The following is a 26614-nucleotide window of genomic DNA, read 5'->3' as shown; positions in this document are numbered from 1 at the left end:
AGTTGGAAATCTTAGTTTAATTAAGTGTGTGGTGTAGCTTTCATTTGGTTTGCTATAAATACCCAAGTCCCCAAGCATTGTAATCATCCAAGGAAAAACAAAGCCTAGAGCTAAATAAGAAAAGCTTTGCTAATTAGTTTGTTTTGTGAGCTTTCTTTAAGAGTGTGCTCTATTTTCTTCTTCTTGGGATCATTAGAGTTATCTTGGATACTCTTCTTATTCAACACATATAGCATGCCTCTTATGGATGATAACAATCTGAAATGGAACTACCACGTTAATTTAGACAACAAATCACGCTTCCGACAGTTGAACCTGTTCCATTACTCTCCAAATTAATGCAAGTTTACTTTTGAATTAAGCCAAGTTTCATGCTGATATGGATGCTGGTTGTTAAGTTATAGTCACTTACATTGTCCTGATCAACTTCTCTTATCGTCTCTTCGAGGCGAACATCCTCTATGCCAAACTCCTCACAAGCTACTTGAAGCTCATCTGAAGCAATATAGCCCACTTCCATCCTTATCAAAGTAGGAGAAAGCTGAAAATAGATGATCTTCTCTCTCAATTTTGTTCAGATGCAATGTTGCAGCTACGAACTCCCCGTAATCAATGGTTCCACTATTGTCAGTGTCTATCATCTTGAACATTTCTTTCAGGCCAGCTATTTCTTCTTCAGACAACCTCTCTGCAATTACTTGCCAAATAGTCAAAAAGAAATTATCATCCTTCTTGGTGAAAGACCTTCTGAAATACAGTGTTTATGTTATTAATTGTGGTACTGGCCAAAAGAAAAAGAGTTACTAACTAAGGGCGTCTAAAGTATGTGTCTGGATCAATCGTTACTTACTCTGAGAGCCATTTTCTTGAGCTTGTTCATAGCTGAAAATTGTCTTAAGCGACTTAGAACTGCAGAATCAAGAGCCTTATCAGGAGCCACACCATCAACTTGCACCCAGGGGTGGCCTGAAAGGAATAAAACCTACCATATCAATAAAAAGTAAACGACATTCCTAACACCAAATTGTGATAGAAAAAAAAAAGAATATTAGGATCCGGGACACACACTTTTGACACACATTTTTAGGGGTCCACTCTGTAATGTATTTCAACGATCCGAATATCTATCTTTTAGGTCTTTCCTTAAACATCATGTCTACCAAAAATTACCCAAATCCGAAACCATATGACATTTGGATTAAATTTAGTGTTTATTTGTAGAATTGTATTTGTCTATTTTGTTCACTACAAATGAATGTCTTAATGATTTTGGATTTGTCCTATTTTTTGCAAGGATGATCTATGAATGATGTATTAAAATAGAGATAGTTTGAATCGTTGAAATACATTATGAAGTGGACCCTATAAAATGCGTGTCAAAATGTGTGTCAAAAGCTTGTGTTCCCGGATCCTAATCCATATATGTATGTATGTATAAGAACTGTAATTTCAGAAATGATCTCAGGAATTCTTAAGAGATTTATAAAATTAAAGATTTAACTTCAACATCAGATTTTAATATCATAGTAATTGAATAAAGTTTTTGCATATTTCTTTCTAATTTTAACAATCATATCCACGGTAGCTATTGTCGGTCTGAAAGACAATGAAATAAATGAAAATACCCCTGACAAGACATAATACGCAAGTGATGTGGAAGGAAATCTTGTCTAACTTTTACATAAATGAGGTAGATGGTATATCAGAGCTCACGGAAGAAGAATGCATTTTTGTACACCATCATCTAATATGGTGTATGTTCATTATTTTATTTATCATTGTTAAATAAGTTTAAATTTTGAGATTTGTTCTTATATATTACACGAATCTTGAAATTCAGACTTATCTAACGATGATAAATAGAATAGTAAGTATACACTACACTAAATGATGGTAAACAAAAATACTTTCCGCGGAAGAACCCGTAAAGGGGAGCATCAATGAGGCAATTATTCAACAGTCAGATATACACTTGTTTTTGTTCAACTTCCATGTTTTATTCCATATCTTTTGGACAGCACAGCAGCATTAAATTTGATATACAGTCCAGGTGAGCAGTTAAGGTATAGTATTATGACCCAAAAAATCTCCAAATAGAGCAACCTACTGGTGCTTTCTAAGAATTTACAAACATGCATTTCAGTAGGAAAAAAGGATTCTAATTAGTGCAAAACCCTCCCCATTAATAAAAAAAACCTCAAACTTTACAACCAACAATCCTAAAAGAAAAAATAACTAAATAATCAACAAGAAACAATGAAAGAGACTCACACAAAACTTCATGTGCCGTCAGCCGCCTTTTAGGGTCTCGCACAAGCATTCTCCTCACTAAATCCTTGGCACCATCAGAAATACTAGGCCAAGGGTCTGATTCAAAATTAAGTCTCCATGCAGGACCTGTTCAAATATTCCCTGCTCACTTTCTGTTGAATCGTAGCAAAGTAAAGTAAGAAGAAAACAATGTGGAAAACAGTTACAATAAGCAAAAGTAAGGTTATATTTACTAAAGCATGAAAATAAGATCAACAATCAAATGTATATCAAGTTAAAAGTTCCCAACAGCCCAAAATGGAGGTACCCCACTTAACAGAATGTAAAGGATCACTCCTGCACTCTAGACATCTGCTTCTGGACCATAACGCTCGCGTAACACTTCAGATGCAACATAATATGGGCTTCCAACCACATCGGTAAATTTTACTCCTGCAAGGAGGAAACCACGAATATTTGAACTCTCAATTTAATCATCATATTCTGAATAGTTTAATCTTCAACTATAGTTATGTGGTTGTCAAATAAACAGAAGAAAGTAGCAATGAGTCAAAAAGAAGCAAACTTGTCCAAAAGTAACTATTGGGAAGCAAGCACATCCACAACGTGGTTATATGTGGAAGTAGGAGCAATAATGTGGAGTTATATGTATTATTGTTGAATCCTATCCAGCACATCCTAGAAACTCTTGTTGGTTCCATAACTATATTGAAATTTCCACTGATGAAATCCAGTTTTAAACTACTAACAGAGAAATTATATTTTCTGGAAACAAGTTTTTGCCATGAAATTCCATAAAAGTTCGTTTTCTACAATGACCAGAATTGAATCTCAAGGAAAAGTTTAAATTTGAAGTTGGCATTTTCTCATAAAATTCATAAACCTGTTGGTGAAATATAACCAAAATAATCTGTTATAGTAAAATTTTTTGTGAGTAACGATACGTGTTCTCACATCTTCAGCAAACTCCGTTCTTAAACTTCGTTTTCAAAAATGGTTTCTTCAGAGACAAGTGCTACAACAACACAATGGTCCAGAACAAAGATGTTCACTTCTTGCGTGCAGCTCAAACCATATGTATCTCAGTGCCCCAGAGAGGTCAAGACTACTCAGTCTGCCGAGCCAACTAAACGAGCAAACTGAGTGACAAGTGTTTGATCGTTTCGTTTATTGTTCTAATTGAGTTAAAGTCATTCATGTTGAAATACTTTTTAGTGGGGATCGATGTGAGATGTGTCAAAGTAATAAGTCCTTCTAAACAATCGCACTGCTTTATGTTGACTCAAGTATAACCTCACTGGACTAAGTTCCATCACGAAACATGTAGTGACGGATTGATGTCTGAGAGTTAGCTAATTCATCTGTCACCCTTTTTTTCTTTTATCACTGAAAGCTTGTTTGGTAATTACTCTTGATAGGAAACTACTCCAAATTAACAGTAAAGCAACAAATGTGACCTTTCCCGAAGCTAAATATTAGAACTTGACCAGATAATGTGAAATGCTTGTTTAGTATTTTGAGATGCAAATATTTTACAATACTCCAGTGTTTGGCGCCCCAGATGAATATAACATTAAATGTTCAGCCAAGAATTCTGCAATCAAAGATCCAGTGGTCCGTATGTTAGTTTATAATATACGTCGGTGCATCCTAAAAATTACCTTAGAATAGACCGAAAAATAAAAAATACACGACTTATGTACAATCAGTCATTGCCGTTACCACCCCAATATCAACATGGAATCTGTTACCAGTAAATCGCGCGACACTAGCACAGGCCAACGACTCATCGAGATAATCTCATGCACCGGTGCACGGCTGACGTTACGTTAGCTTGTCGAATACAAACTTTTTCAAACATAGACAATGCCAGAACAGGTACCGAAAGAAAATACCAAAAACAATGTGCTCACTGCTCCATCCGGTATACTGCTAAGCCAACTCAAAAAATTTTGGTCGCCGGCAGAGAAGCTGAGACATTCACAGCTGTTTTCTTTTATGTTACAAATAGCAGAGTACACAGAAGAGTTGATAACGCAATTGCCCGACCAGAAAGCCTATCACCTACATGTACTAATACAAAACCATTCACCTACTACATGTACTAAAACAAAGGCATCATCATTCCGACAACAAACTGGTAATAAATTGTGAAAACTTACGCTCTCATTGCAACCACGAAAATTTGGCTCGTGTGGGTGACAACAGCCATCTCTTACCTCTAATATTCACCCTCAGACAAAAAGAGAAACTCCTAACAACCACACCACTGAGTTTTTACTTCTTCCGGCGCCTGTTGTGTTTGCCTTTAATTATTCTTCGGTTGTCACCATCACCACCACTGGAGCCAACTGGGAAGCTGCCTCCTGACCACTGATTCGCACCCAAACTACCGGAAGCCTGAAATGGGTTAGGGTTCTGTGGGTTGGTTAGGTTCTGTTGGCCTGCAAATTGGAAGGGGCTTGCTGCTGGGGCTGCGGGTGTTCCTCCGAATACAGAGGCAGATTGTGAGGTTAAAACCGGCTGTTGACCAAAACCTGGGGCTGTAGGTGTCGATGCCTGATTTGTGTCTTCGGCCATACTGTCCTTCATATTCATTTGATCATTATTACCTGGGGAACCAAATGGAAATGCAGGATTGGAGTTGCCAAATGGAGGCTGTGATGGGGCACTAGTAGGTGCAGTTGAAGTGAATGAGAACATGGAAGTTCAGGATGCACCATTGGATGACCGAAACAAAGATCCACTGTTGTTATTTGTAGAAGAAACCGTGGATCCTCCAAAAGTAATAGGCGCACTGATAGTAGTAGCAGCGGCAGACGAGGATCCTCCAAATACAAAAGGCACACTGTTAGTGCTAGTAGCAGCAGCAACGAAGGATCCTCCCGATACAATAAGCGCACTGGCCACCATCATGTAATTCATTAGCTCTAGGAATCAAACTCAGAACGTGTCGTGTACAATATGAGCATGGAATTCGTCCATAACCACTGACCATCCCGCGGTGGTTAACTAGGCGAAAGTGTTCGAATTTCGGAAATAAATAAATAACTAGGAGAAAGTGTTCATTTGTGTCAATGACATAATAAATCAGTCTATGTTTTCATGGTCCACTTGAGTAGTTTTACCAATTACTATCACAATTCACAAATGTGTTCCAAACCAAGTCTGCATATATTCGTTATACAAAGAAGAAAAAAAAAACATATGCCAATGAAAATGTTTCTCCTCGCTGTATACATGATAGAAAGGGCACCGAATTTCGGATGCAAAATCCCCTCGATGTGGAAGTCTCAACAAATTCGGAGAAAACAACCCGAAATGCCTGGCTCGACTTGGAAGAGTGAGCAGTTAAGCACCTTTCTATACAATCTTAATACCTCAAAACAATGAAGAAAGAAGCAGGAAATCTTCTTTGTTATCTATGAACTAAATTTCAAGTGCTTATCTAAAGGCAATGCTGAAGCTACTTTGCAATCCCTTCTTACCCGGGCCATAAAAATTTCCTTTTTGCATCATGGCTACAAACTCGTTGTAATCTATGCGTCCATCCTGCAATAACAAAGTAACACGGTAACTCTCATATATAAACAGACCAGAAAAGTTGGGTTCACATAATAATTTCTTCCCGATGCAAGTAATATAAACATTGCGACAAAGAAAAGGCACAAATTCTTGACTTGTCCCCCCTTTTCGGTCGTCATGCGTTCTAAACCCCAAATATAGTGTACTATTTCAATTATCAATACCACAATAGCAAAAGAGCTCCTGCTAGACATTGCAGTCATTGTTTTGGTCTGAAATTCGTAAACTAAAGCAACTAGGCCAAATCCCAAGTTCTGGAAAGAAGACATGCGGAATTAATATTACCAAGTTGCATACAAAATTTGGATATTTCAGTCACAAAAGAAAAACAAACTGGAACCGTTAACTATTAATTAATGAATGATTCCAAATTGCTCCCTAATCAGTCACCGAAAGGTTTATAAGGGTCCATGAAAGCTAAATAATACCGACACAGTTTTGAGCTTAACAAAAATTTGTTGCATAAACTGATAAAGGACTTGAGTTTGCATGCCACTCGTAATCACATGATTAACTTGGTGCATATAGCATGCCTCTTATGGATGATAACAATCTGAAATGGAACTACCACGTCAATTTAGACAACAAATCACTCTTCCGACAGTTGAACCTGTTCCATTACTCTCCAAATTAATGCAAGTTTGCTTTTGAATTAAGCCAAGTTTCATGCTGATACAGAGTTCAGACGCTTGGGATCATGTCTTATTTTGAGCCACATCATCTTTCTATGTAATCTTAATATGATACAAATGCTGGTTGTTAAGATATAGTCACTTACATTGTCCTGATCAACTTCTCTTATCATCTCTTCGAGGCGAACATCCTCTATGCCAAACTCCTCACAAGCTACTTGAAGCTCATCAGCAGTAATATAACCACTTCCATCCTTATCAAAGTAGGAGAAAGCTGAAAATAGATGATCTTCTCTCTCAATTTTGTTCAGATGCAATGTTGCAGCTACGAACTCCCCATAATCAATGGTTCCACTGTTATCAACATCTGCCTGCAAATCGGAAAAAAAGTGTTTCTTTATGATCTTTAAAAATCTGTATATAATGATATTGGCTTTTTTGAGAAACAAATTCTTAACTAAAGAGACTAATACATCACAAATAGATGAACACTTAATTGGCCTAATCATATGCACACCCCCTGTGGCTAAAGTTCAAGAATTATAGTATTTATGAAAAGTAGATTCCACAGATTAAACAGGAAACTGTCACTCGTCAATATTCAATAAATTTTGTTTCTGAAAAACACGACATTAAAATGACAGTTAAAACAAGCAGACTTAACTTCACTTTTTTACCTAACATAAAATACTACCAGTCTGTCTTCATGGCTGGAACGATCATGGTGGCTATGGCCCAATAGGGTAAGAGGGGTGGTGGGGAAAGGTAAGAGAGATATGATGAATTTGATTTTGGTCAAGTTTCTCTAGGGGAAAATAACATTTACATGTGCGTCTATTACTATGCTACTTCTTGATATCCCAAAAAGATAATGAATCATTATAGTTAGTTTAAACTTAAAGTACTCCAATTTTAATCTGGCACATACTGCTTGCATTAGATCATAAATTTCAGACTCCTCCAGAGTTGCTCCAAATCTTTTCAATCCGGCCTTGAGTTCGTCAAAAGTGATTTGACCACTGTTGTCAGTGTCTATCATCTTGAACATTTCTTTCAGGCCAGCTATTTCTTCTTCAGACAACCTCTCTGCAATTACCTGCCAAATAGTTAAAAAGAAATTATCATCCTTCTTGGTGAAATCTGAAATACAGTGTTTATGTTATTAATTGCAGTGCTGGCCAAAAGAAAAGAGAGTAACTAAAGGCATCTTAAGTATGTGTCTGGATCAATCGGTACTTACTCTGAGAGCCATTTTCTTGAGCTTGTTCATAGCTGAAAATTGTTTTAAGCGACTTAGAACTGCAGAATCAAGAGCCTTATCGGGAGCCACACCATCAACTTGCACCCAGGGGTGGCCTGAAAGGAATAAAACCTACCAAATCAATAAAAAGTAAACGACATTCCTAACACCAAATTGTGATAAAAAAAGAATATTAGAATCCGGGGACACACTTTTGACACACATTTTTTAGGGGCCCACTATGTAATGTATTTCAACAATCCGAATGTCTATCTTTTAGGTCTTTCCTTAAAGATCATGTCTACCAAAAATTACCCAAATCCAAACCATATGACCTTTGGATTAAATTTAGTGTTTATTTGTAGAACTGTATCCATCTTCTTCACTACAAATGAATGTCTTAATGGTTTTGAATTTGTCTTATTTTTTGCAAGAATTATCTATGAATGTTGTACTAAAATATAGATGGTTTGGATCGTTGAAATACATTATGAAGTGGACCCTACAAAATGGGTGTCAAAAGCCTGTGTCCCCTGATCCTAATGCATATATATGTATAAGAACTGTAATTTTATGTGTAGCAGCAGAAATGATTTCGGGAATTTTTAAGAGATTTATAAAATTAACTTCAACAGCAGATTTTAATATCATAGTAATTGAATAAAGTTTATGCATATTTCTTTCTAATTTTAACAATCACATCTAAGGTAGCTATTGTCGGTCTGAAGGACAATAAAATAAATGAAAATGCCCCTGACAAGACATAATACGCAAGTGATGTGGAATGAAATCTTGTCTATCTTTTACGTAAATGAGGTAGATGTTACGCACATTAGAGCTCTCAGAAGAACCCATAAAGGCGAGCATCAATGAGGCAATTACTCTACAGCCAGATATGCACTTGTTTTTGTTCAACTTCCATGTTTTTTTCCATATTTTTTGGACAGCGCAGCAGCATTAAATTTGATATACAGTTCAGGAGAGTAGTTAAGGTATAATATTATGACCTGCACAAGCTCCAAATAGAGCAACCTATCGGTGCTTTCTAAGAATTTACAAACATGCATTTCAGTAGGAAAAAAGGATTCTCATTAGTGCAAAACCCTTGCCATTAATAAAAAAAACCTCAAACTTTACAACTAACATCCTAAAAGAAAAATAACTAAATAATTAACAAAAAACAATGAAGGAGACTCACACAAAACTTCATGTGCTGTCAGCCGCCTTTTAGGGTCTCGGACAAGCATTCTCCTCACTAAATCTTTGGCACCATCAGAAATACTAGGCCAAGGGTCTGATTCAAAATCTAAGTCACCATGCAGGACCTGTTCAAATATTCCCTGCTCACCTTCTGTTGAATTGTAGCGAAGTAAAGTAAGAAGAAAACAATGTGGAAAACAATTACAATACACAAAAGTAAAGGTCAGATTTACTAAAACAAGAAAATAAGATCAAGAATCAAATATATAGCAAGTTAAAAGTTCCCACCAGCCCAAAATGGAGGTACCCCACTTAACAGAATGTAAAGGATTACTCCTGCACTCCAGACATCTGCTTCTGGACCATAACGCTTGCGTAACACTTCGGGTGCAACATAATATGGACTTCCAACCACATCAGTAAATTTTACTCCTGCATGGACGAAACCACGAATATTTGAACTTTCAATTTAATCATCAAATTCTGAATAGTTTAATATTCAACTCTAGTTATGTGGTTGTCAAATAAACAGAAGAAAGTAACAATGAGTCAAAAGGAACCAAACTTGTCCAAAAGTAACTATTGGGAAGCAAGCACATCCACAACGTGGTTATATGTGGAAGTAGGAGCAATAATGTAGGGTTATATGTATTATTATTGAATCCTATCCAGCACATCCTAGAAACTCTTGTTGGTTCCATAACTATATTGAAATTTCCACTGATGAAATCCAGTTTTAAACTATTAACAAAGAAATTATATTTTCTGGAAACAAGTTTTTGTCATGAAATTCCGTAAAAGTTCGTTTTCTACAATGACCAGAATTGAATCTCAAGAAAAAGTTTAAATTTGAAGTTGGCATTTTCGGTACCGAAGCTTATCCAACAGTGTACCAGGTTAGGTACAGTTTCGTAGATAAAAGAACATAGGGAACCCGCAAAAGAGGGTGGTTCACTGGGTGAAAGTGAAACAGTGCAGACAAACGGGCCACGATACAAAAGGATAAAGAAGATAGTCTGAGGTCTCAAATATTTAATGAGTACGATTGCAAAATTAATGGCTGAACAGCGAATAACAAGACATGGTGAACTGTAAATTTTTATCATAAAATTGCCACCCAGGTGACAGCTCAAGGTGTATGGGCTATGGAATGAAATTGAGCACGGAATAAGTTTATACCAAAAAAATGCAATGCCAATGATAAAGCTACAGCTCTAAAAAATTACGAGTAATGCTTATTTAAGAGGTGACAAATATAGAAATAACTTAGGTCACATTCTTTATGTTCCTAACTTTCGCTTTTTGCTAATAAGATCAAAAGATCATGCCTATCATCTAAAATCTATTGATTCGAATTTCAATCCACAAAAATTTCTAACGTTTGATCTCAAGTCCCATTTTCTCATAAAATTCATAAACCTGAATGTGAAATATAACCAAAATAATCTGCTATAGTAAAATTTTTTGTGAGTAATAATACATGTTCTCACATCTTCAGCAAACTTCGTTCTTAAAATTCATTCTCAAAAATTGTTCCTTTAGAGACAAGTGCTACAACAGCACAATTGTCCAGAACAAAGATGTTCACGCCAAAGCAATAGTTAAAACACGATTGAATGTCAAATTCAAAGGGTTTGGTGAGACTGGTTAGTGAAAGAACACGGTGTTAAGTATTATTCAAGGAGCAAACAGACAATTAAATATTTAGGGAAAATAAATTCTGTTGTCCATGCAAAATATTGCACTAGATCACACCTTGTTTTGAAGGGTTAAGGTAGACTTAATAATCTTGATCATCACAACTCAAATGACAATAATAATATGAAATGGCACTGATAATATGAAAACTGCACGATGACAATTACCTGGCTTCAAGAAAATAGATAATCCAAAATCAATAGTTTTCAGAAGTGCATCCTCATCCTGACTGACAAAAAGAAAATTCTCCGGCTTAAGGTCTCGATGCATAACTCCCAATGAATGGCAAGCTTCGACAACTCCAACTATAGTCCTAGTTAGCTCAGCTGCCTTTCTTTCTGTATAATGCCCACGCTGGATAATCCTATCAAAGAGCTCACCTCCTGCACATAATTCCATTACAACATGAACAGCTACAGCATCCTCATAAGCTCCCTTAATAGATATAACATTTGGGTGCCCTGCCAAATGGTGCATGATCTGAATTTCCCTCCTCACATCCTCCACATCCTCATCAGTTATTAACTTCCTTTTTGCAATCGATTTGCACGCATACTCTTTCCCTGTCGCCTTCTCCACACACAGAAACGTAATTCCAAACTGCCCTTGTCCTAGTTTCCTCCCCAAACTGTAAAACTCCTTTAACTTTCCGGTTTTTGTTTGTAACACTGAACCGGCAAGTCCTGCACTAGGGACCCTCTTCATCTGCGGTAGCTTCTTGGGTTTGGCAGATTGTTTTGGCTCAGTTTCTGGTTTTGGTATTGTCACTTGCTCTGGTGGTTTGTCTAGTACTGGCATAGGTGACTCAGGTTCCTTAGGTGATGATGTCTCAGTGACAGCTTCTCCGTTTGTGTGAACTGAGTCATCGGGCGACCGGTTTGGCCACATTACAGCTGAAACTGATTGGAAGAAAGCGTTCTTGGAAATGCTTGGTCCAACACAAGTATTTCCCATTTTGACCAAAACTCGATTCCTTCCTTCCTTAACACTTGCTTAACATCAAAATCCAACCTCCTCTATTGAATGTCTCTTAGCACAACAAATAAGATCTAATTTCGAAATCCGACAACTATAGCTGATCAAGTCAAACTCCTCTCTCTCTCTAGACTCTAGTTTATACTCAAGAGATGAAAGATCAAAAGCTTGGATTTGTAACCCCAAAAGTAAAGTATCAAAATTTCTACCAAGTCAACATTCAGAAATCATCCATACCAACTTTCTGAGATTGCATCAGACTCTGGCACATGAACTCTTGTGTTTGATGGAGCAAACCCAGAAATCATAAACTCAAAGTCCGATTGCAGAAAACACAAATGATAGACAGAGAAATGGTGAAAACCTTGCTTGATCAGCCACTAAATCTGCAGTTACTACAAAAAAGAAGACAAGTTTGAGATGAATAAACCAAGGAATATAAGGCCAAAAGGGAAAAGAAGTAGTCAGATGAGATGAATAAACAAATCAATTAAAAGCTCTAAACTTTGAACAATTCAAGCATGATGCTGCAAAACCCAACTGAGAAAAGGAAACAGGAACTGAGTAGAAGAGGTACAAATGAAAGATGGGCAGGTAGTAACTAGTAAGTTTCAGGTGAGAGAGTGAGAGAAAATGGATCGACCTTTTCCTTCTCCTTTTACTTTGGTTTTACCAAGCTGCCTGCGGCTGCCCGCCTGCCCGCCTGCCTAGTAGACTAGTTTCAGGTGAGAGAGTGAGAGAAAATGGATCGACCTTTTCCTTTTCCTTTTCCTTTGGTTTTACCAAGCTGCCTGCGGCTGCCCGCCTGCCCGCCTGCCCGCCTGCCCGCCTGCCTAGTAGAAATGGAATGTTAAATATAATAATATTTCCTCTGTCTGTGTCTGCTGCGACTGGAGAGCAGAAATATTATTATATTCGGACAGGCTTGTGTGTGAACGTGAATGCGGGAGTCTGAGGGCCCAGAAGTAAACGCGTTCGGTCCAGATACTAATTAATCCCCGGGTTTCTTGGTTCCTCCTGTTCAACCACGTTCAAATATTCATCATTTTTTATATATTTTATACAATTTTTATTTTTATTTTTTGGTAGATTATGAGAGAGTGTTTTATTTATTTGTTCGAATCTTGATCTGATTTTGGTCAAATATTTTCTTCTCATTTTTATTTGATTTTGGTTATACATCTAAGGCACCTATAACAAAATATCCTTCTACGAATATTGTCATCGAATTTTAAAATCAAAACAAATATGATCAAGATTAACAAGATCATCAGATGTGATATTTGTTGAGAGAAGTATCGGATCAGATGTATTGTATTATGGAAGTGTTTGAGGCAGCCAAAAATTAAAATAGGTAAAAAAGAAAGAAAATCTTTAGCTTTGAATGTTTTTTTTTTTTTTTTTGGAATTAATTTTTCATATTTGTATATTAAGAAAGAGAAATGATTTCTACACATCATCTTTTTGAGTTTTCTCCACCTAAACTTGTCTGTTTATCTATATGTCTGAATTGTTTTCGATTTATTTAATTCAAATGTTAGGAGAAAAAAAAAAAAAAAAAGGAGGGCATGAGAAATAAATTTAGTGAGATAACACTTCCATGAAGAAGTTAAATATAATGCTTTGTTTTGTTTTGAACATAAGAGGCATCCCACTATACATTGACAAAATAATCTCTTTTTATTCAGCTCCAGTACCATATGAAGTGATAACATATTTTTGACACTCATATTAAATTGTACACAAAAACATAACGATGACTGCAAACATACATTTGTGGGAGTTCTCACTCGAGTTGGGAATCAGATCTCATCCCAATCCACTTTGTGGGGATCTTAGGGATTCCCACATCTTAATCAATCATTGTGTATCGTACGGTCAAAAATTATTTAATTTTTTTATTTAAAATTAAACACAAATAACATCTGACGAAAATTAACCATACGATATACGATGAACGACTAGGATATAAAGATCTCTAAAATCCTCACAAAATAAATCCAAGAGGTTCCCTTTCCCTCGGATTGGGGGCTCCAACTCTACACACTTTCCACTAGCCCAATGACCATTCCTTTTTGGAGGGATAAATAAGCAATTTTGGAGGAATTTTGGTCTAATTGGCATATACTACCTAGAAAGACCTATTTGCCCCTATTTTCGAAGTAAATAAGAAAATGACACAAAGACAACCAATATTGGAGACGTTAGACTATCTCCCACCATACGCCGAAGGGTTGTGTTTGGCCCGAGAAAACCAACCCAATTCCGGGTTGACTGGCTTAAAGCATTTTCAATGGAAAGGGTTAAAAGTGCATAAGTCAAAACATGGATAGAATTGTCATTTCCAATGGATAGTTAAGCTATAATTTAATGGAGCACGCCTTAATAAGGGAAGTGCAACTTTTACATGATGCTCTACCCATAAGCTTCTCTCTCCGTGCTTCGCAGCGATAGATTTTGGTACTCTCCTCTTCCTCCTTCCTCTCTTTGCGTTAAATTTGAATTTTTTATTTATTAATTTGTTTGAATAATGAATCAGTTGACTCTGCTCAACTACAATGCTGACATTGTTCACGATGTGAGGATGCCATTCGCCACCTAGGCTTCGGCTTCAAAGATGTAATTTTTCTTTTCTTTTGGGTCAAATGTTCTATCTTTGCTTGGCTTCTCCTTATTTGAATTCTAACAATTTCTTACGCGTTTGTATCGAAGTTATGCCCTTGTAACCAAATTATTTGTAAATGAAAGTATGATCGATTTTTAGAAGCTTCTATTTCAGGACCATCTTTGTAAATTTCTTACTCCGCCATTAGACGGAAATTTATATATGCTAATTTTGGATTGTATTTTTTCAGTAACACTAACCATCCTGCAAACAGATTTCCAATGTGTCGTATATCATGTAACATTATACATGTGTTCAAAGCTTTTCAGATTTGATTAATTGATAAGCTAAGCTAAATGGTGAAATTACAAAGAGAAAAAGAACAGAATCATCCTCATCTCCTTTTTCCTTTCTTTCATATAATTATATTGAACAAGCATGAACCATGTTCAACAACTAAAAGAAATTATATGGATGATCCGTCTTTCCTTCAAATGGAATAAAGAGAGAGAGAGAATCAGACCGATTCCCTAAATTAATGCGTTTCTGGCTACTCCTTAATGTCCCAGCTATTCACGGAATGTGAGAAGGAACACACTTCGAATAAGCCCCGGCCACGACCGCCACCGCACGTAGCTCCGGCCATCACATATGACACGATCATATACATGTTATTGATGATCGTTAGGAGCAATGACATTAGTATTATTGTTTTTGGTTTTGGGAGCAAAACTGGAGGGTTGTCTTTGGACAATGAGCTTACGCATGGCATCCATGAGTTTTGTGCTCCTAGGTGTGTGCGGCCCAACAACTTCTTTAGCATCACCAGTAAGTACATCTATATTGGTTTCCCGGTGGCTCTGGTCATGGTGATGGCGGTGGCAGTGGTGGTGATGGTGGTCCTCCTCCATTAACTTGGGTCCCCGAGACAACTCTTCGTCCTGCTGGAGCTTGCACTTGTGAAGCTTCACGTACTTCTTCATCATCATCTTCAAAAGTTTTAATTCGATGGATCGAAAGGAGCCTTATTTGTTTTTTCACTTGAAGGACTAATGCATGCATGGAGGGCTTATTTATATGTTAGCTGGACGCGTTGGAGAGGACTAATATCCTCTTCAAATCTCATTTTTCAAAGCTCAAGAACCAGGCAATCCGGACCAATTGAATTTGTCCGTCCTTGTTAACTTATACGGTTGGCCCATCTCACACAAACAAAAGGCTTTGATCTTTTTTTTTGTCCACTCAAACCAATGGCTTAGATTTTCTGATCCTTAGGTTTTGGACAGTAAGATTCGGAGAGGATCCAAATTCCGTTAGAGATAACAAAATATTGCCAAAAAAAGTATAATTTAGCTGTTTAATTGTTTACCATTTCAATAAATTAAGGAAAGGCTTACATTAGTTTGCCGTCGTGGTAATCTCATCCTTTTTTCAATAGTTTAATTTTGTACTTTGTAGAACAAGTTTTTTAGGTTCTGTTTGGTCACCCAATTAGATGGAAAGTTACTAATTAGTTCGAGAGTTTTCGGCTTGACGTGTTGGTTACGTCTACTGTGAGAGGAACAATTTTAAGGATAATACTTGTGTTTACCTCCTCGCTCGGTAACCTACTTATTCATCCACTTGTGTTCATTTTGTAGCGAACCTACTTAATTAATCGCAAAAGTGACACGTATAATTAGAAGTACTTTTCATTTGCTTTATCATTATCATTTAGTCACCCACGCTTGTCGAACAAATCGACTGACTTGGAAACAATTAGCATCCTTATGAGCAATTATTTATTTATTTAATGTATATAGATAATTAAACAATCTCTAGGTTGAATGATTTTTAGCAAAAATGATCTTTAAAAGCTAAAAAGAATAAACGATTTTGATTATGATTTATACGATAAAAATACATTTATGAGTAAGTACAAATGAGTTGCCAAGTAAGCTCCTCCATGGGATGTATACAAGTCTTTTCCAAACTTTAATTCATGTGCATACAAAATTGTATTTGAGGATTTTTATCCACCTGTCCACCAGTCCGCCTAATATACAAGCTAGCTGGGCCATACATAGTGATTCCAATTGAGGGCTTTGATGTGATTACCGTGGCGATATTCAAAGTCAATCACAGTCTTGGTACGTCAGAAAAATAAAAATAAAAATGCAAAGTAGATGTATGTCAATCAATTTCAAACCAGGGTTGAACAACTTCGTGTCTGACTTGAGAAGCAAGACTCCTCTGCTCCTAGCTGCTCTAGGGCACCCAGCTGAGCTGGCAAAGCTTCAATCAAAATTTCATTCGCTTCCTTCCATTCCAATATGACAAGCTGTTACGCCGGGTTCTACTGATCAATCGAGTCTTGAATCTTTATGTTGATTTACGTGCATATACGGCCGCAATGGGGGATCTACGGATACTCAGGTGGCGGATGAAGTATTGTGCTATGCAGGCATAAGCCTTGTGCATATGGAGGCATTCGTCAAAGTTGTGGTTGCGGAGTTGGATGATAGTGGTGGTTCTGGTGGTGGGGATCAACCACATTTGTACCAGCAACTAGAACTTCCACTGAGAAATTGGAGAAGGTGAGAGTGCAAACCTCGTCATCACCAGGGGTTTGCTGTTGTATAGCGGGCATTGGGGTTGATTTGGAAGCCACTCATATGCCGCATTTGCATCTTGACCGCGACAGTTGCAATTTTCAACGGTTGGAGAAGAGCAGACTCTGCCCGTTGTGCCGCTTCTCCATGCCTACCAATTTTAAGTGAGTGATAGATCTAATGCAATGCGATCATGTACCAATTGATCTGATTGATGATCTCACTCTGCTACATATAAGATAATAACGCTCAAAAGCACGGTTCATTGATCATATGTAGAAGAAAAAATGGTCAAAAACATAGATTGAACATATGATCAGTTCAAATTAAACATTGTCTGCATACAAAAACAGCCGCTCAATGCTTATGGTTCTTCCTTAACAAAGAAACTAGGGGGCAAGCAAAAATCTTCCTCATGATTCAGGATTTCCATCTCGTCATCGTCTGGCTTCTGAAAGACAAGGAGTAAAAACGGAATAAAATGTACACCTCAATAGGTCTGAGGACACATACTTAAAATCCCATGGGAGCATTTCAATATTTCATACGGCATATTTGAGTAACGTTAAATTTATCAAAGAAAAAAAAAAAACACAGAGCTTTATACTATTGGCCAAGAGTTCTATGTTGTATGCACAGATACTCTGAACTTGCCCTTCTGATTACTCTAAACAAATAAATATCGATCAATATGAAGATTCGAACGTTTAAAAGGGAGAGTATAGGACGGTCCATCACAAACAAAAATTGAAATATGCAAATACGGACAAATTAAATTAAATTAGTTATATACCAGCATTTCCAAGTTGTAGAACCGATCGAGCAATTGCAGAACCTCATCAGAAGAGAAGTACCGGTCAAAGCTGTGATGATCATATAGAATAAGAGTGAGGATATCAATCAGAAAATGGAGGCTCACTGGAATAAGTGTTAGAAAACTTGGGAGCAGTAATGTGAGGTGGAAAGGAACCTTCTCTGCAGAAAATCCATTAAACCATAAAGGACAAAGTGACGATGTATGCCTGCACAAACAAGTTACCGATTTCTTATCTATTAACGAACAACACGATGATATAAGGAAAAAAATTTGAATGCGAGAACCAAAATGAACAATTATCAGTCTAATTATTTTACAATTTACTCAATGTGCATGAACTCCTAGACATAGCTTTTCTTCCCATGTGAAGGTTCATTGCAAGAGCGATAATATTCACTTATATCATCCAGAACAATAATGTACAAAAATTGGCAGGTTAAAATTTCAATCACATATGTATAATTCTCAGTATGAAGATTCAAGCATGTGATTTGACACAGATGCTGCTTGACCGCCTTTTCAACAATCAAACTGATACATTTTCCATTCAAGGTTCACCCAACTACTCATATAGAGTAATTAAAAACAAAATACAAAGATGTGAAATTAGATTCGTAAAACTTACCTTGTAATTTCGTCAGGGGATAAAATTCAAGAGCTTCTAGCAGTCTAAGCTCCAACTCAATCTCTGATTGGTCCTATTAACCAGAAAATCGAGACAAAAAGAGTCAATAAAATTAACATGAAAAACATATATGTATGTACATGTCTTTATAAAGATGAAGACCTTGGGGAGAGAAGAAGCAGAGGAAGGGGGAGCGTTGCACGGAGAGTGTACAGACATGCCATCTGGTTCCTCTTCTCTTCCTTTGCCACCACTTTCCATTTGTTTCAACTATAAATACTTTATATAGAAGAAAATAAAGAAAAGACCTTTCCTTTGTTTACGGTAAAATGTTTCAAAACTTTTTCAGGTTAAACTGAAAACTGAAAATGAAGGCATTTTTCTCTTTTCATTTTCTTTTCTTCACTAGGGTTTTCAAATTTGATCCAGAGAGATCTCTGGAATGAGTGGCTATGCTGTTAGCTCCTGGAGCAAGCCCAAGTTCGGCCTGTTCTTGGCTGGAACTATAAGTGATGAGTTGAGATGGGACTTGAGACGACTCGAGCTGAAATGTTATGTCACCATGAGGTCAAACTCGGACCAAGATAAAATAAGCATCTTGAGAGGATGAAGGAACACAAGCATATCCAACAAACTCACATAAACATTTCTGTATGGAAATATTGTTTAGTCAAACACTCTGAGGTATAAAGTTTAAGCCTTGTAAGCTTTTAGTATCTTGTGGGGCTAAGATTTGATAGATAGTTGAGTACGAAATAATGGAGTGTAGTATAGCTTTTTTGGATAGCTTTTTAGAAGTGGCAATAACAAGAGAGGCTAGATTTCAAAAATTACATTGAAAAATAAGGAAAAAGTGCATAGTGAAATTTTAGAGTGCCGTAAGCAAAATGTACTGTATACAAAACCATATAACCTCACACAGTGGAGCAGTGAATATTAGAAATGCAGGGTCAGACTCAGATGTGAACCCCTGAGGGGATATTTGTAAAATTTACCACTAACTTCCAGTAAATTTCATATTAAAGTTTTCATTTTGGAGAAATGATTTCCGCACACCTTTTTTCACCTCCTGCACACCCTTTTTTCAAGCCATTGGATTGAACAAATCAAAGGAGAATCAATGGCCACAATTTAGAAGGTTGTGCAGAAAGTGAAAATTTGATGTGCAGAAATCACTTTCCTTCTTTTAGGGCCTGAAAATTATGTGTCCGTTTGGCTGCTTTTTCTTGAAAACGCTTTTGTAAGAAGCACAACCAGATATTCAAGTGTTTTACCAAACACTGTCAGAAACGCTTATTGTTAAGTGCGTTTAGTCATTTTAAAAGTTCGAAACAGGCCCTATTAGTACTTGAGACTTATCCCATCTTTTTTATTCTCTCGGCTGTGGAACAGCCATCACTGATCATTCAGTAAAATGTAAATGATGCCCAAATGAAACGCAAAGCTAACACATTTAACATAACACTATCATCAGTAAAAGGAAAAACAAAAGAATCTCCAAATCAGAACCGACCAACAATCCACAACCTCATCAAAATCAATCAATACTATGATTTCAAATTACAGAGAACAAGAAATCAAAAACCCCCAAATTACACATATAGCATAACTTAATGCCATCAAAAAAATGGAAGAAAACGGCAGATGGGGACGAAAAAAATGAAAGCACTGACCTCCAAGACAACTTCTTTGTTGCAGACACAAGTAACCCAGCGACGAAATGGAGAGAGAGAGAGAGCGAGAGGCCTTTTTATTCTTGTCGTTGAAATGTACGTGTAAAAAATTCCTACCGTAACGTGTCATTTTTACAGTTTATTATCTATCTAGTTGGTGGTATTTGAATTTGGGTAGGGCCTGTGGGTTCGGGTCTCAGCGGTCTAACCGGTCGGGTATGAAGGATAAAAATCGGTATGGTGACAGGTTTGACGAAATTTTCAGGTTTGGTGTTCAGGGCAGGACGGAAATGGTGTTGTAATTCCCAACTAACTTACAGCGAAGGACTACAAACTACTCTATGTAATTATGTTTACCCTAAGATTACAAGACCTACATGGAGTGCAAACCGTAAATCTAGGACCTATGTCACCTAACTACGTCTTTGGGAAAGACAAAACGGGCTCGGTCTTGATCCCAACCGTTATGGTTCTGCGAATGGGGATAAGACTAAACGGGCAGAGATACTCGAAGGTCACGGTGGTCGTGATAACAATCCGGAGTTCGAGCGTGCTCCTGCCGAACTTGAGTTGTTACGAGATGTAATCCACACATGAAAAAGCCAAGAACACCAACTTGCCTTCGGAAGAAGGCGAGCGACACTTTTAGCGAAGCACCTTGGTCGGAATTTATACTTAGCGAAGCATCCATGGTTGAATGGTTAAAGATCCTTAAATTTAAGCATTTTCTTTATATACATCATATAACCTCATACAATTTTCAATTAGACCTCCATTTTCCTTTAATTCGACTATATTTATATTTATTACCCGTCCAACATACATTCAACATACTCGAGAAGGTACCACTGCAAAACCTCCAAACACAGCAGGCTTGAGAGCTTAACTGGAACTTTAGTTGACAAACAAATGGATCTATCAATAGACTACTACTCAACGTAACTCAGGCTTCGGCCGAGAAAGAAAACATTTACAGTAATTTAAACTATGAACCACCCCAAAAACTACTAAAGTAGTAACACAGCATCTCATCCAAGTATACTGACCAGAGGGAGGACTGATGCTTGCAATAGAACGCTTTCGTAATTTCTTAGCCCTGAAAGACTCTCTTCACAAATCCTTGGAAAGAAGTCCCCATCCCAGCACCGACAGCTTCTGCCAAGTATGTCGCCTCTTGAATGGTTTTCTTCAAGTCAAAAGCATCTTTCACCCGATTATCCAAGAATGCCCATGTATCACGAAAATCTGGGGAATTGTCGGCAAGCATGTAAATCTCAGTTGTGGAGTATATTCCTCCAAGGACAGTCCGCTTCACATACCACTGAAAATCAGCGGTGTCATCACCAGCACCATGCCAAATCTCATCCACAAGCATCGCCCTCTGCTTAAAACTTGTGGGAACATTCACTGGTTGTGCCTGGATGCTAAGAGCTTGAGGCCATTTCGATATGTAGGGTGCCTGCATTTCTAAGCGAATACGGATAAGCTTGGCGATACGGTCACTGAGTATCAAACTTTTCAGCTCATCTGTACTGGACTCGATTCTATCAATAAGCCTCTGCAAACAGTCATCCATGAAAAACTCCACCAGAGTGCCCTCTTTCCTTGGAAATGATCCGACAATAGATGGAGACACACCAACATCCCTTGCACCAGCAATCATCGCGGCTTCGCTCCATCCCAATCTTATCACATGGGGAAGCGAGGCCTGGAGCACGCGAGCTTGCTCATCTTGGTATTCTACTCTCGACTTCCTTGTGTGACCGGCTGTTGATGACGTGGAATTCGAAACATTAGGGAATTCATTGGCCGTTGATGATGTGGAATTTGCAAAACTAGAGGGTTTTTCAACAAATGGTTCAGAGTTCACAGTGGTGGAAAAGTGAGAACGACCAACAAGCGATTGAAGAGGACGGAAGTGAATCATATGGGTATTGCTACTGCTAACCAAGGGTGCGCCAAAGAGCCGGAGAAGCCGATTTGCTGTGGATCGATACATTTTGATTCTGTATTGCCAATATCTTCCTAGAGACAAAAAGAGTTTAGTCAAGACATACGTTAATATAAGTCGCTAGTTTTGCAACATAATTCCTAACACAGCTCCAAAGTTGGAGTTAATTTCTTCAATATTTCACTTTACCAAGAATTGTTAATTTCTTCAGTATTTCACTTTGAATTTCTTCAATACTTCATTTTACCAAGACTTGTTAATTTCTTCAATATTTCACTTAAGGTCAAAGGATATACAGAGCAGTTCAATGTTAACTATTTTCCCCAAACAAAAATTGAGATTGGAGACCTTACATTGCATTTTTAACCAAATGAATCCTAACAACAATTTGGATAATTTCTATTATTTTTTTCATAACAAAATCTTGATACAGATCATTAAGAGCCCTAAATTAGAAACCCTAATCATGATATAATTTGAGAATTCAAAAACCCTAAACTAAACCCCTAAATTCCAGACACCAATTTAATCTAACAAAGTAAAAATTACCATAAAAAAAAATGAGAAAGAAGGATAAAGCTATTGAGAATGAAAACCTGGATTTGGAAGAGAGAGCTTCGTTGTTGCAGAAGATGTGGAAACCCAACGGCGAAGGGCAGAGAGACAGAAAGAGAGTGAGGAGAGTTTGCCTCCTTTTTCTTTGGCTGTGGCTCGCACAGAAAAAAGCGTTTTTCTGTTGTTGCGTTCAAGCCTACGTGTATGAAAATTAACCTTTTATTTTTATACTATTCAATAGTCCCAATTCTTTTTTTAAACCTTTACTTAGAAAAATATTAAGAAAACTAATAAAAATATCTCGAAAATTTTGAGTTTTAACCAAAATGATAAAAATGTGTTGTAACTAAATAGTATTAAGAGTAATTTTTTAGAGTAAAAATATCATTAACGTTAAAAATAAACAGTACCAAAAATGTTAAAACTAATGAAAATATCTCGAAAATTTTGAGTTTTAACCAAAATGATAAAAATGTGTTGTAACTAAATAGTACTAAGAGTACTTTTTTAGAGTAAAAATATCATTAACGTTAAAAATAAATAGTACAAACAATATTTCGTTAAACTTTTCAAAAATATAAGTCATTTATAACGCCTCAAATCAGAAGGAGGTAAAACGTAGTTGACCCAAAATATTTGTGCGCAACCGTCCACAGGAGACGAAAGAAAGAAACCGAAACAAGGAAACAAAGCATCTTCTTCTTCAACCGTGCGTGTGCCTGTTTGGTACGCATGGAGAGAGGGGTGCAGAGATGGGTTGTGGACATATCAGAGTGGGACCCATCTCCCCATGATTTCTCCTCTGCTCTCTCTCTCCTCCCTCCACCGGAGCAATCATCTGTCACCAGGTTTTCCCTCTCTCTCTCTCTCTCTCTCTCTCTCTCTCTCTCCCCTATGCTTTCTTTTTGGTCTCGTGTTGTATTGAGTTCTGGTTTTCACTTTTCATAAGGAACATAGAATGGATGAACAGAGGAGGGTTGAACTGTTGTTTTTTGAAATTAAGCATTGAAGCTCTTTGTTACGGTTTCAATTTATCAACAATCGTTTGAGACCGTTAACGAAGGTACATTATATTTTGACATTGGTAGATTTGTACAGATGGAAGACCGGAAGCGGGCGCTTGTGAGCCGCTTGCTTCAGTATGCTCTTGCACATCAAGTGTTGGCAATTCCGTTTCATGAAATTATCATCAACCGCACCTTGGAAGGCAAACCGTATCTGGTATGACTACACTCATCAGTTCTTGTTTTTTCTGACTGAAATTGGTTTTGATGAAGATCCGAATATGTATTACCATCACGGATTAGCATTAGTATCTTTGTTCATTGTACTATGAATATGCACAATGTCCTTTTGTTTTCAGGAATGTGGCCACGCTTGCGTGGATTTTCCCAATTTTAACTTCAATGCATCGCATCATGGCGACTACGTTGCTATAGCATCCGAACCTTTGTGCCTGGTGGGGGTGGACATTGTTTCGGTAGTCATTCCGCAGAAAGAGACGCCTATAGAGTTTGTTAAAAACTTCTCCTCTTGCTTTTCAAGTTTTGAATGGGATAATATACTCAACGCTGGAACCTCAGATGATATTCTGACTGAGTTTTACAGGTACCCCTAATCTTCATCTATTCGTTGAGCCATTTAGATCTGTTACAGTAGAAACCTTTCAATACAAGTTTTTAATTCTAGTTGAATGTTTAGGTGAGTCATTCTGGTTTGGAATGGAAGTTTTTATATATCGGAGCATAAATGGAAAACTTTTCTGTCTTATAAGAATTTAGTTCTTAAACAAACAGCATCCCGGAGAGGTTAAAAAATTTGAGCAGCTGATGATTTGCAAGTTCCTTTTTCTTGTGCGTAGATATTGGTGTTTGAAAGAAGCTTACGTCAAAGCAATTGGGAGCGGAGTGGCATATGGTTTGGACAAAGTGGAATTTCATCACAGTTGCTGGACAAATATTTCTGTACACGTTGAGGGGAAGCTTATGAGAGAATGGCGATTTTGGCTTCTCGAGCTGGGGAAGGGACATTTGGTAGTTCTCTGTTTTTCTTTTCAACGAGCTCTGGCTTTTTGGTACATATCGCTGCGTTATTTTGATTGTCATGGTTACATAGTTATTTTGTTGGTTTTCTATGACTAACATCCATATCGATTGCCATATTTCATGACGTTATGTGTTGAATGATAACGTCCATATGGAGGGACATGTGTGGTAACAAAAGTATCAAGAAAATGAGGGAACTTAGAGACTCGAAAACATTAAGATTAAAGGTAGATCTGCTTGAAACTACTGTCATTCAGCTTAGGTTAAGAGAAAGACTAACTTAGGATTAGTCGCTCTTAGGGTCTTTCGTGTTTCTAAAGAGCTGATATAAGATCTGGTTCGCCTGCAGATTCTTTTTCTCCCTAGCCCTAAACTAGTCCAACATCTTTGAGGCATTAAGGCTGCATATTGCGTTTATACGGCATGAGGCAATTAATCGTGTTTTCACCTTATGTAACAGTTTTCCGTAAAATCGCAGGTCTCCATTGCTAGGGGTCATCCAAGATCAGCTACTGAGAGTTACATGAGAACATTAAAACAGGTAGAGTTCGGCGAGGAGGAATATCAAACAGCTCTTCATCTTCCAAATGCCGGATTTGTCTCGAGAACGGTAGAGCAACTCGTTACAGTTTTACAGAAAGCTAGGGACCATTGAACCACCTATGAAGAGAAGGATAAAGCATTCTCCTCACTATTTACAGAAGAGAGCAAAATCACTGCTTTATCGGTACTTCTGTTCCTTGAGTTGCAAGGCTTCTGTTCGAAGTAAATATGTAGGAGTCGGTATTACAACGAGAGAACACTTAAATCTCGTAGGCTACTACGTCTCACCTGGAAATTAACATTAGAAGATCTTTCTATCGATCGCTTTGTATTGGATTTTGAATTTCATTGCTTGGAAAGTGGGAAAGTAGTTACTAGATAATTGCTAAAGTCTCACATCGAACGAAGATGAGATATTAAATATGTTTAAAAAGATTTACACAATGCTATGATATTGCTTAGCCTAATAGCGTGAGCTTGTAACTAATCAGGGCATTAAAGTGATTGGTTGCCTGCACGAAGCCTAATCAGGTGAGGTGGTTATGGCGGCCTTGGTCTGTTCACCTTGGGTGAAATCACACAAAGTGCACCCTTAAGCCCTTGGGTTACCAATTACCATGGTTGGAGGTAGCTAATAAAAAGTCGATTTTCAGATTGGGGTTGGGTTCTAAACCAAGCCCTGCAGACCAAGATATGATTGCCCTCGGTGTGCCGCCTGGTGTGGCATCTCACTACACATTCACTTTTTGCTATCCACATCAACGAAAAATAGCAAATTGGCCAAGCAGCAATGTATGTCTGCTGCCATTTTTCTTCCAAATACTAGAAATTGGGGAAAGCGAAGAGCTTTTTGCTCAAACTATTTCCCTACACAAAAATATTCACCTGGAAAATATTAAGGATACAAACGAAAGCCTAATATTATGCTCTTTGGCTCAACTCCCCAAACATAGAAGCACTTGTGCTGGAGGCTCCAAACTTCACAACAGGAAAAACAAAATTAAATGGATAGTCTACTGATTTTATAGGCGACTACTAAAAGCAGTGTCTTTGAGTGCAACGTGAAACAATCTTGGCGTCACAGAGCTACCGAAAACAACACCACAACATGACCGTTCTCCTAGACAACGATCTGAGATATGGGCTACCCAATCTTGTTTTCAAGCAAATCGGCAACAGCTTCAATCCAAAATTCTTCCGCGCATAATACCATTGAAGCAAGGTTCAGGCACGAGGACAATTGCGGTAACAAAATTACACTGCAGGCTTTGTTCATCGTTATTTTCTGTTGTCATTCAGCAGCTGGACATTCCTACAGTTTCAATTAGAGAACTCAAAATGATAATTAAACAGATGATAAATATTGAAGAGCATAGCAATGAAACAAAACTGCTCCTATGTGCCATTCAATATGCAGCTCCTTTGTTTCTAATTCGTTCATTGCTGGTTTTGCAAACTTCACACCAAAATTAAGATTCAGCAAGACATCTAAAAAGCATGGACTTCCTGAAGTCCAAAATTGAGATTCAGCAAGGTAATACTTTGACGTGCATTCTCGGAACTTTGTCAGCAAAAGATCAAAAGGCAAATCACACCTCCTTTGTTGAT

At 37.5% G+C, this 26614-nt stretch overlaps 4 protein-coding genes and 1 pseudogene across 7 annotated transcripts; 1 reads left to right on the top strand and 4 right to left on the bottom strand.

Annotated features, from left to right (window-relative positions):
- LOC137748007 (calcium-dependent protein kinase 1-like) overlaps positions 1-5196 on the bottom strand; it is a 10899-nt pseudogene extending 5703 nt beyond the window's left edge.
- Positions 5197-5333: 137 nt separating this feature from the next.
- On the bottom strand, positions 5334-12247 carry LOC137746762 (calcium-dependent protein kinase 1-like). The gene is made up of 7 exons (XM_068486768.1): positions 10794-12247; positions 9217-9360; positions 8927-9079; positions 7729-7844; positions 7417-7584; positions 6635-6859; positions 5334-5823 (listed from the first exon to the last, which is right to left on the bottom strand). Exons 1-7 carry the CDS (start codon positions 11578-11580, stop codon positions 5716-5718), a joined length of 1701 nt encoding a protein of 566 aa, XP_068342869.1. The 5' UTR covers positions 11581-12247; the 3' UTR covers positions 5334-5715.
- Positions 12248-16991: 4744 nt separating this feature from the next.
- On the bottom strand, positions 16992-18648 carry LOC137748758 (uncharacterized). 2 transcript variants are annotated; one of them, XM_068488938.1, is made up of 5 exons: positions 18402-18648; positions 18240-18312; positions 17768-17819; positions 17591-17660; positions 16992-17248 (listed from the first exon to the last, which is right to left on the bottom strand). In XM_068488938.1, the coding sequence occupies exons 1-5, from the start codon at positions 18498-18500 to the stop codon at positions 17162-17164; spliced, it is 381 nt and encodes a 126-aa protein (XP_068345039.1). In that variant the 5' UTR covers positions 18501-18648; the 3' UTR covers positions 16992-17161. The 2 variants fall into 2 exon arrangements, with proteins under 2 accessions (XP_068345039.1, XP_068345040.1); XM_068488939.1 differs by having other exon boundaries at positions 16992-17245.
- A 2039-nt stretch (positions 18649-20687) lies between these two features.
- Positions 20688-22601, bottom strand: LOC137748231 (uncharacterized). Of its 2 annotated transcripts, none has more exons than XM_068488346.1 (2): positions 22460-22601; positions 20688-21937 (listed from the first exon to the last, which is right to left on the bottom strand). In XM_068488346.1, exon 2 carries the CDS (start codon positions 21909-21911, stop codon positions 21003-21005), a length of 909 nt encoding a protein of 302 aa, XP_068344447.1. In that variant the 5' UTR covers positions 21912-21937; positions 22460-22601; the 3' UTR covers positions 20688-21002. The 2 variants fall into 2 exon arrangements, with proteins under 2 accessions (XP_068344447.1, XP_068344448.1); XM_068488347.1 differs by having other exon boundaries at positions 20688-21933.
- Positions 22602-23035: 434 nt separating this feature from the next.
- Positions 23036-25488, top strand: LOC137746799 (uncharacterized). 2 transcript variants are annotated; one of them, XM_068486807.1, is made up of 5 exons: positions 23036-23266; positions 23507-23639; positions 23782-24026; positions 24280-24451; positions 24942-25488. In XM_068486807.1, exons 1-5 carry the CDS (start codon positions 23151-23153, stop codon positions 25116-25118), a joined length of 843 nt encoding a protein of 280 aa, XP_068342908.1. In that variant the 5' UTR covers positions 23036-23150; the 3' UTR covers positions 25119-25488. The 2 variants fall into 2 exon arrangements, with proteins under 2 accessions (XP_068342908.1, XP_068342909.1); XM_068486808.1 differs by having other exon boundaries at positions 23132-23266; positions 23517-23639; positions 24942-25487.
- The last annotated feature ends 1126 nt before the right edge of the window (positions 25489-26614 follow it).

This window comes from Pyrus communis, chromosome 10 (genome assembly GCF_963583255.1).
Source record: "Pyrus communis chromosome 10, drPyrComm1.1, whole genome shotgun sequence".
NCBI lineage: Eukaryota > Viridiplantae > Streptophyta > Magnoliopsida > Rosales > Rosaceae > Pyrus > Pyrus communis.
The sequence above is the reverse complement of the archived record's forward strand: the minus strand, read 5'-3'. Positions and strand labels throughout refer to the sequence as shown.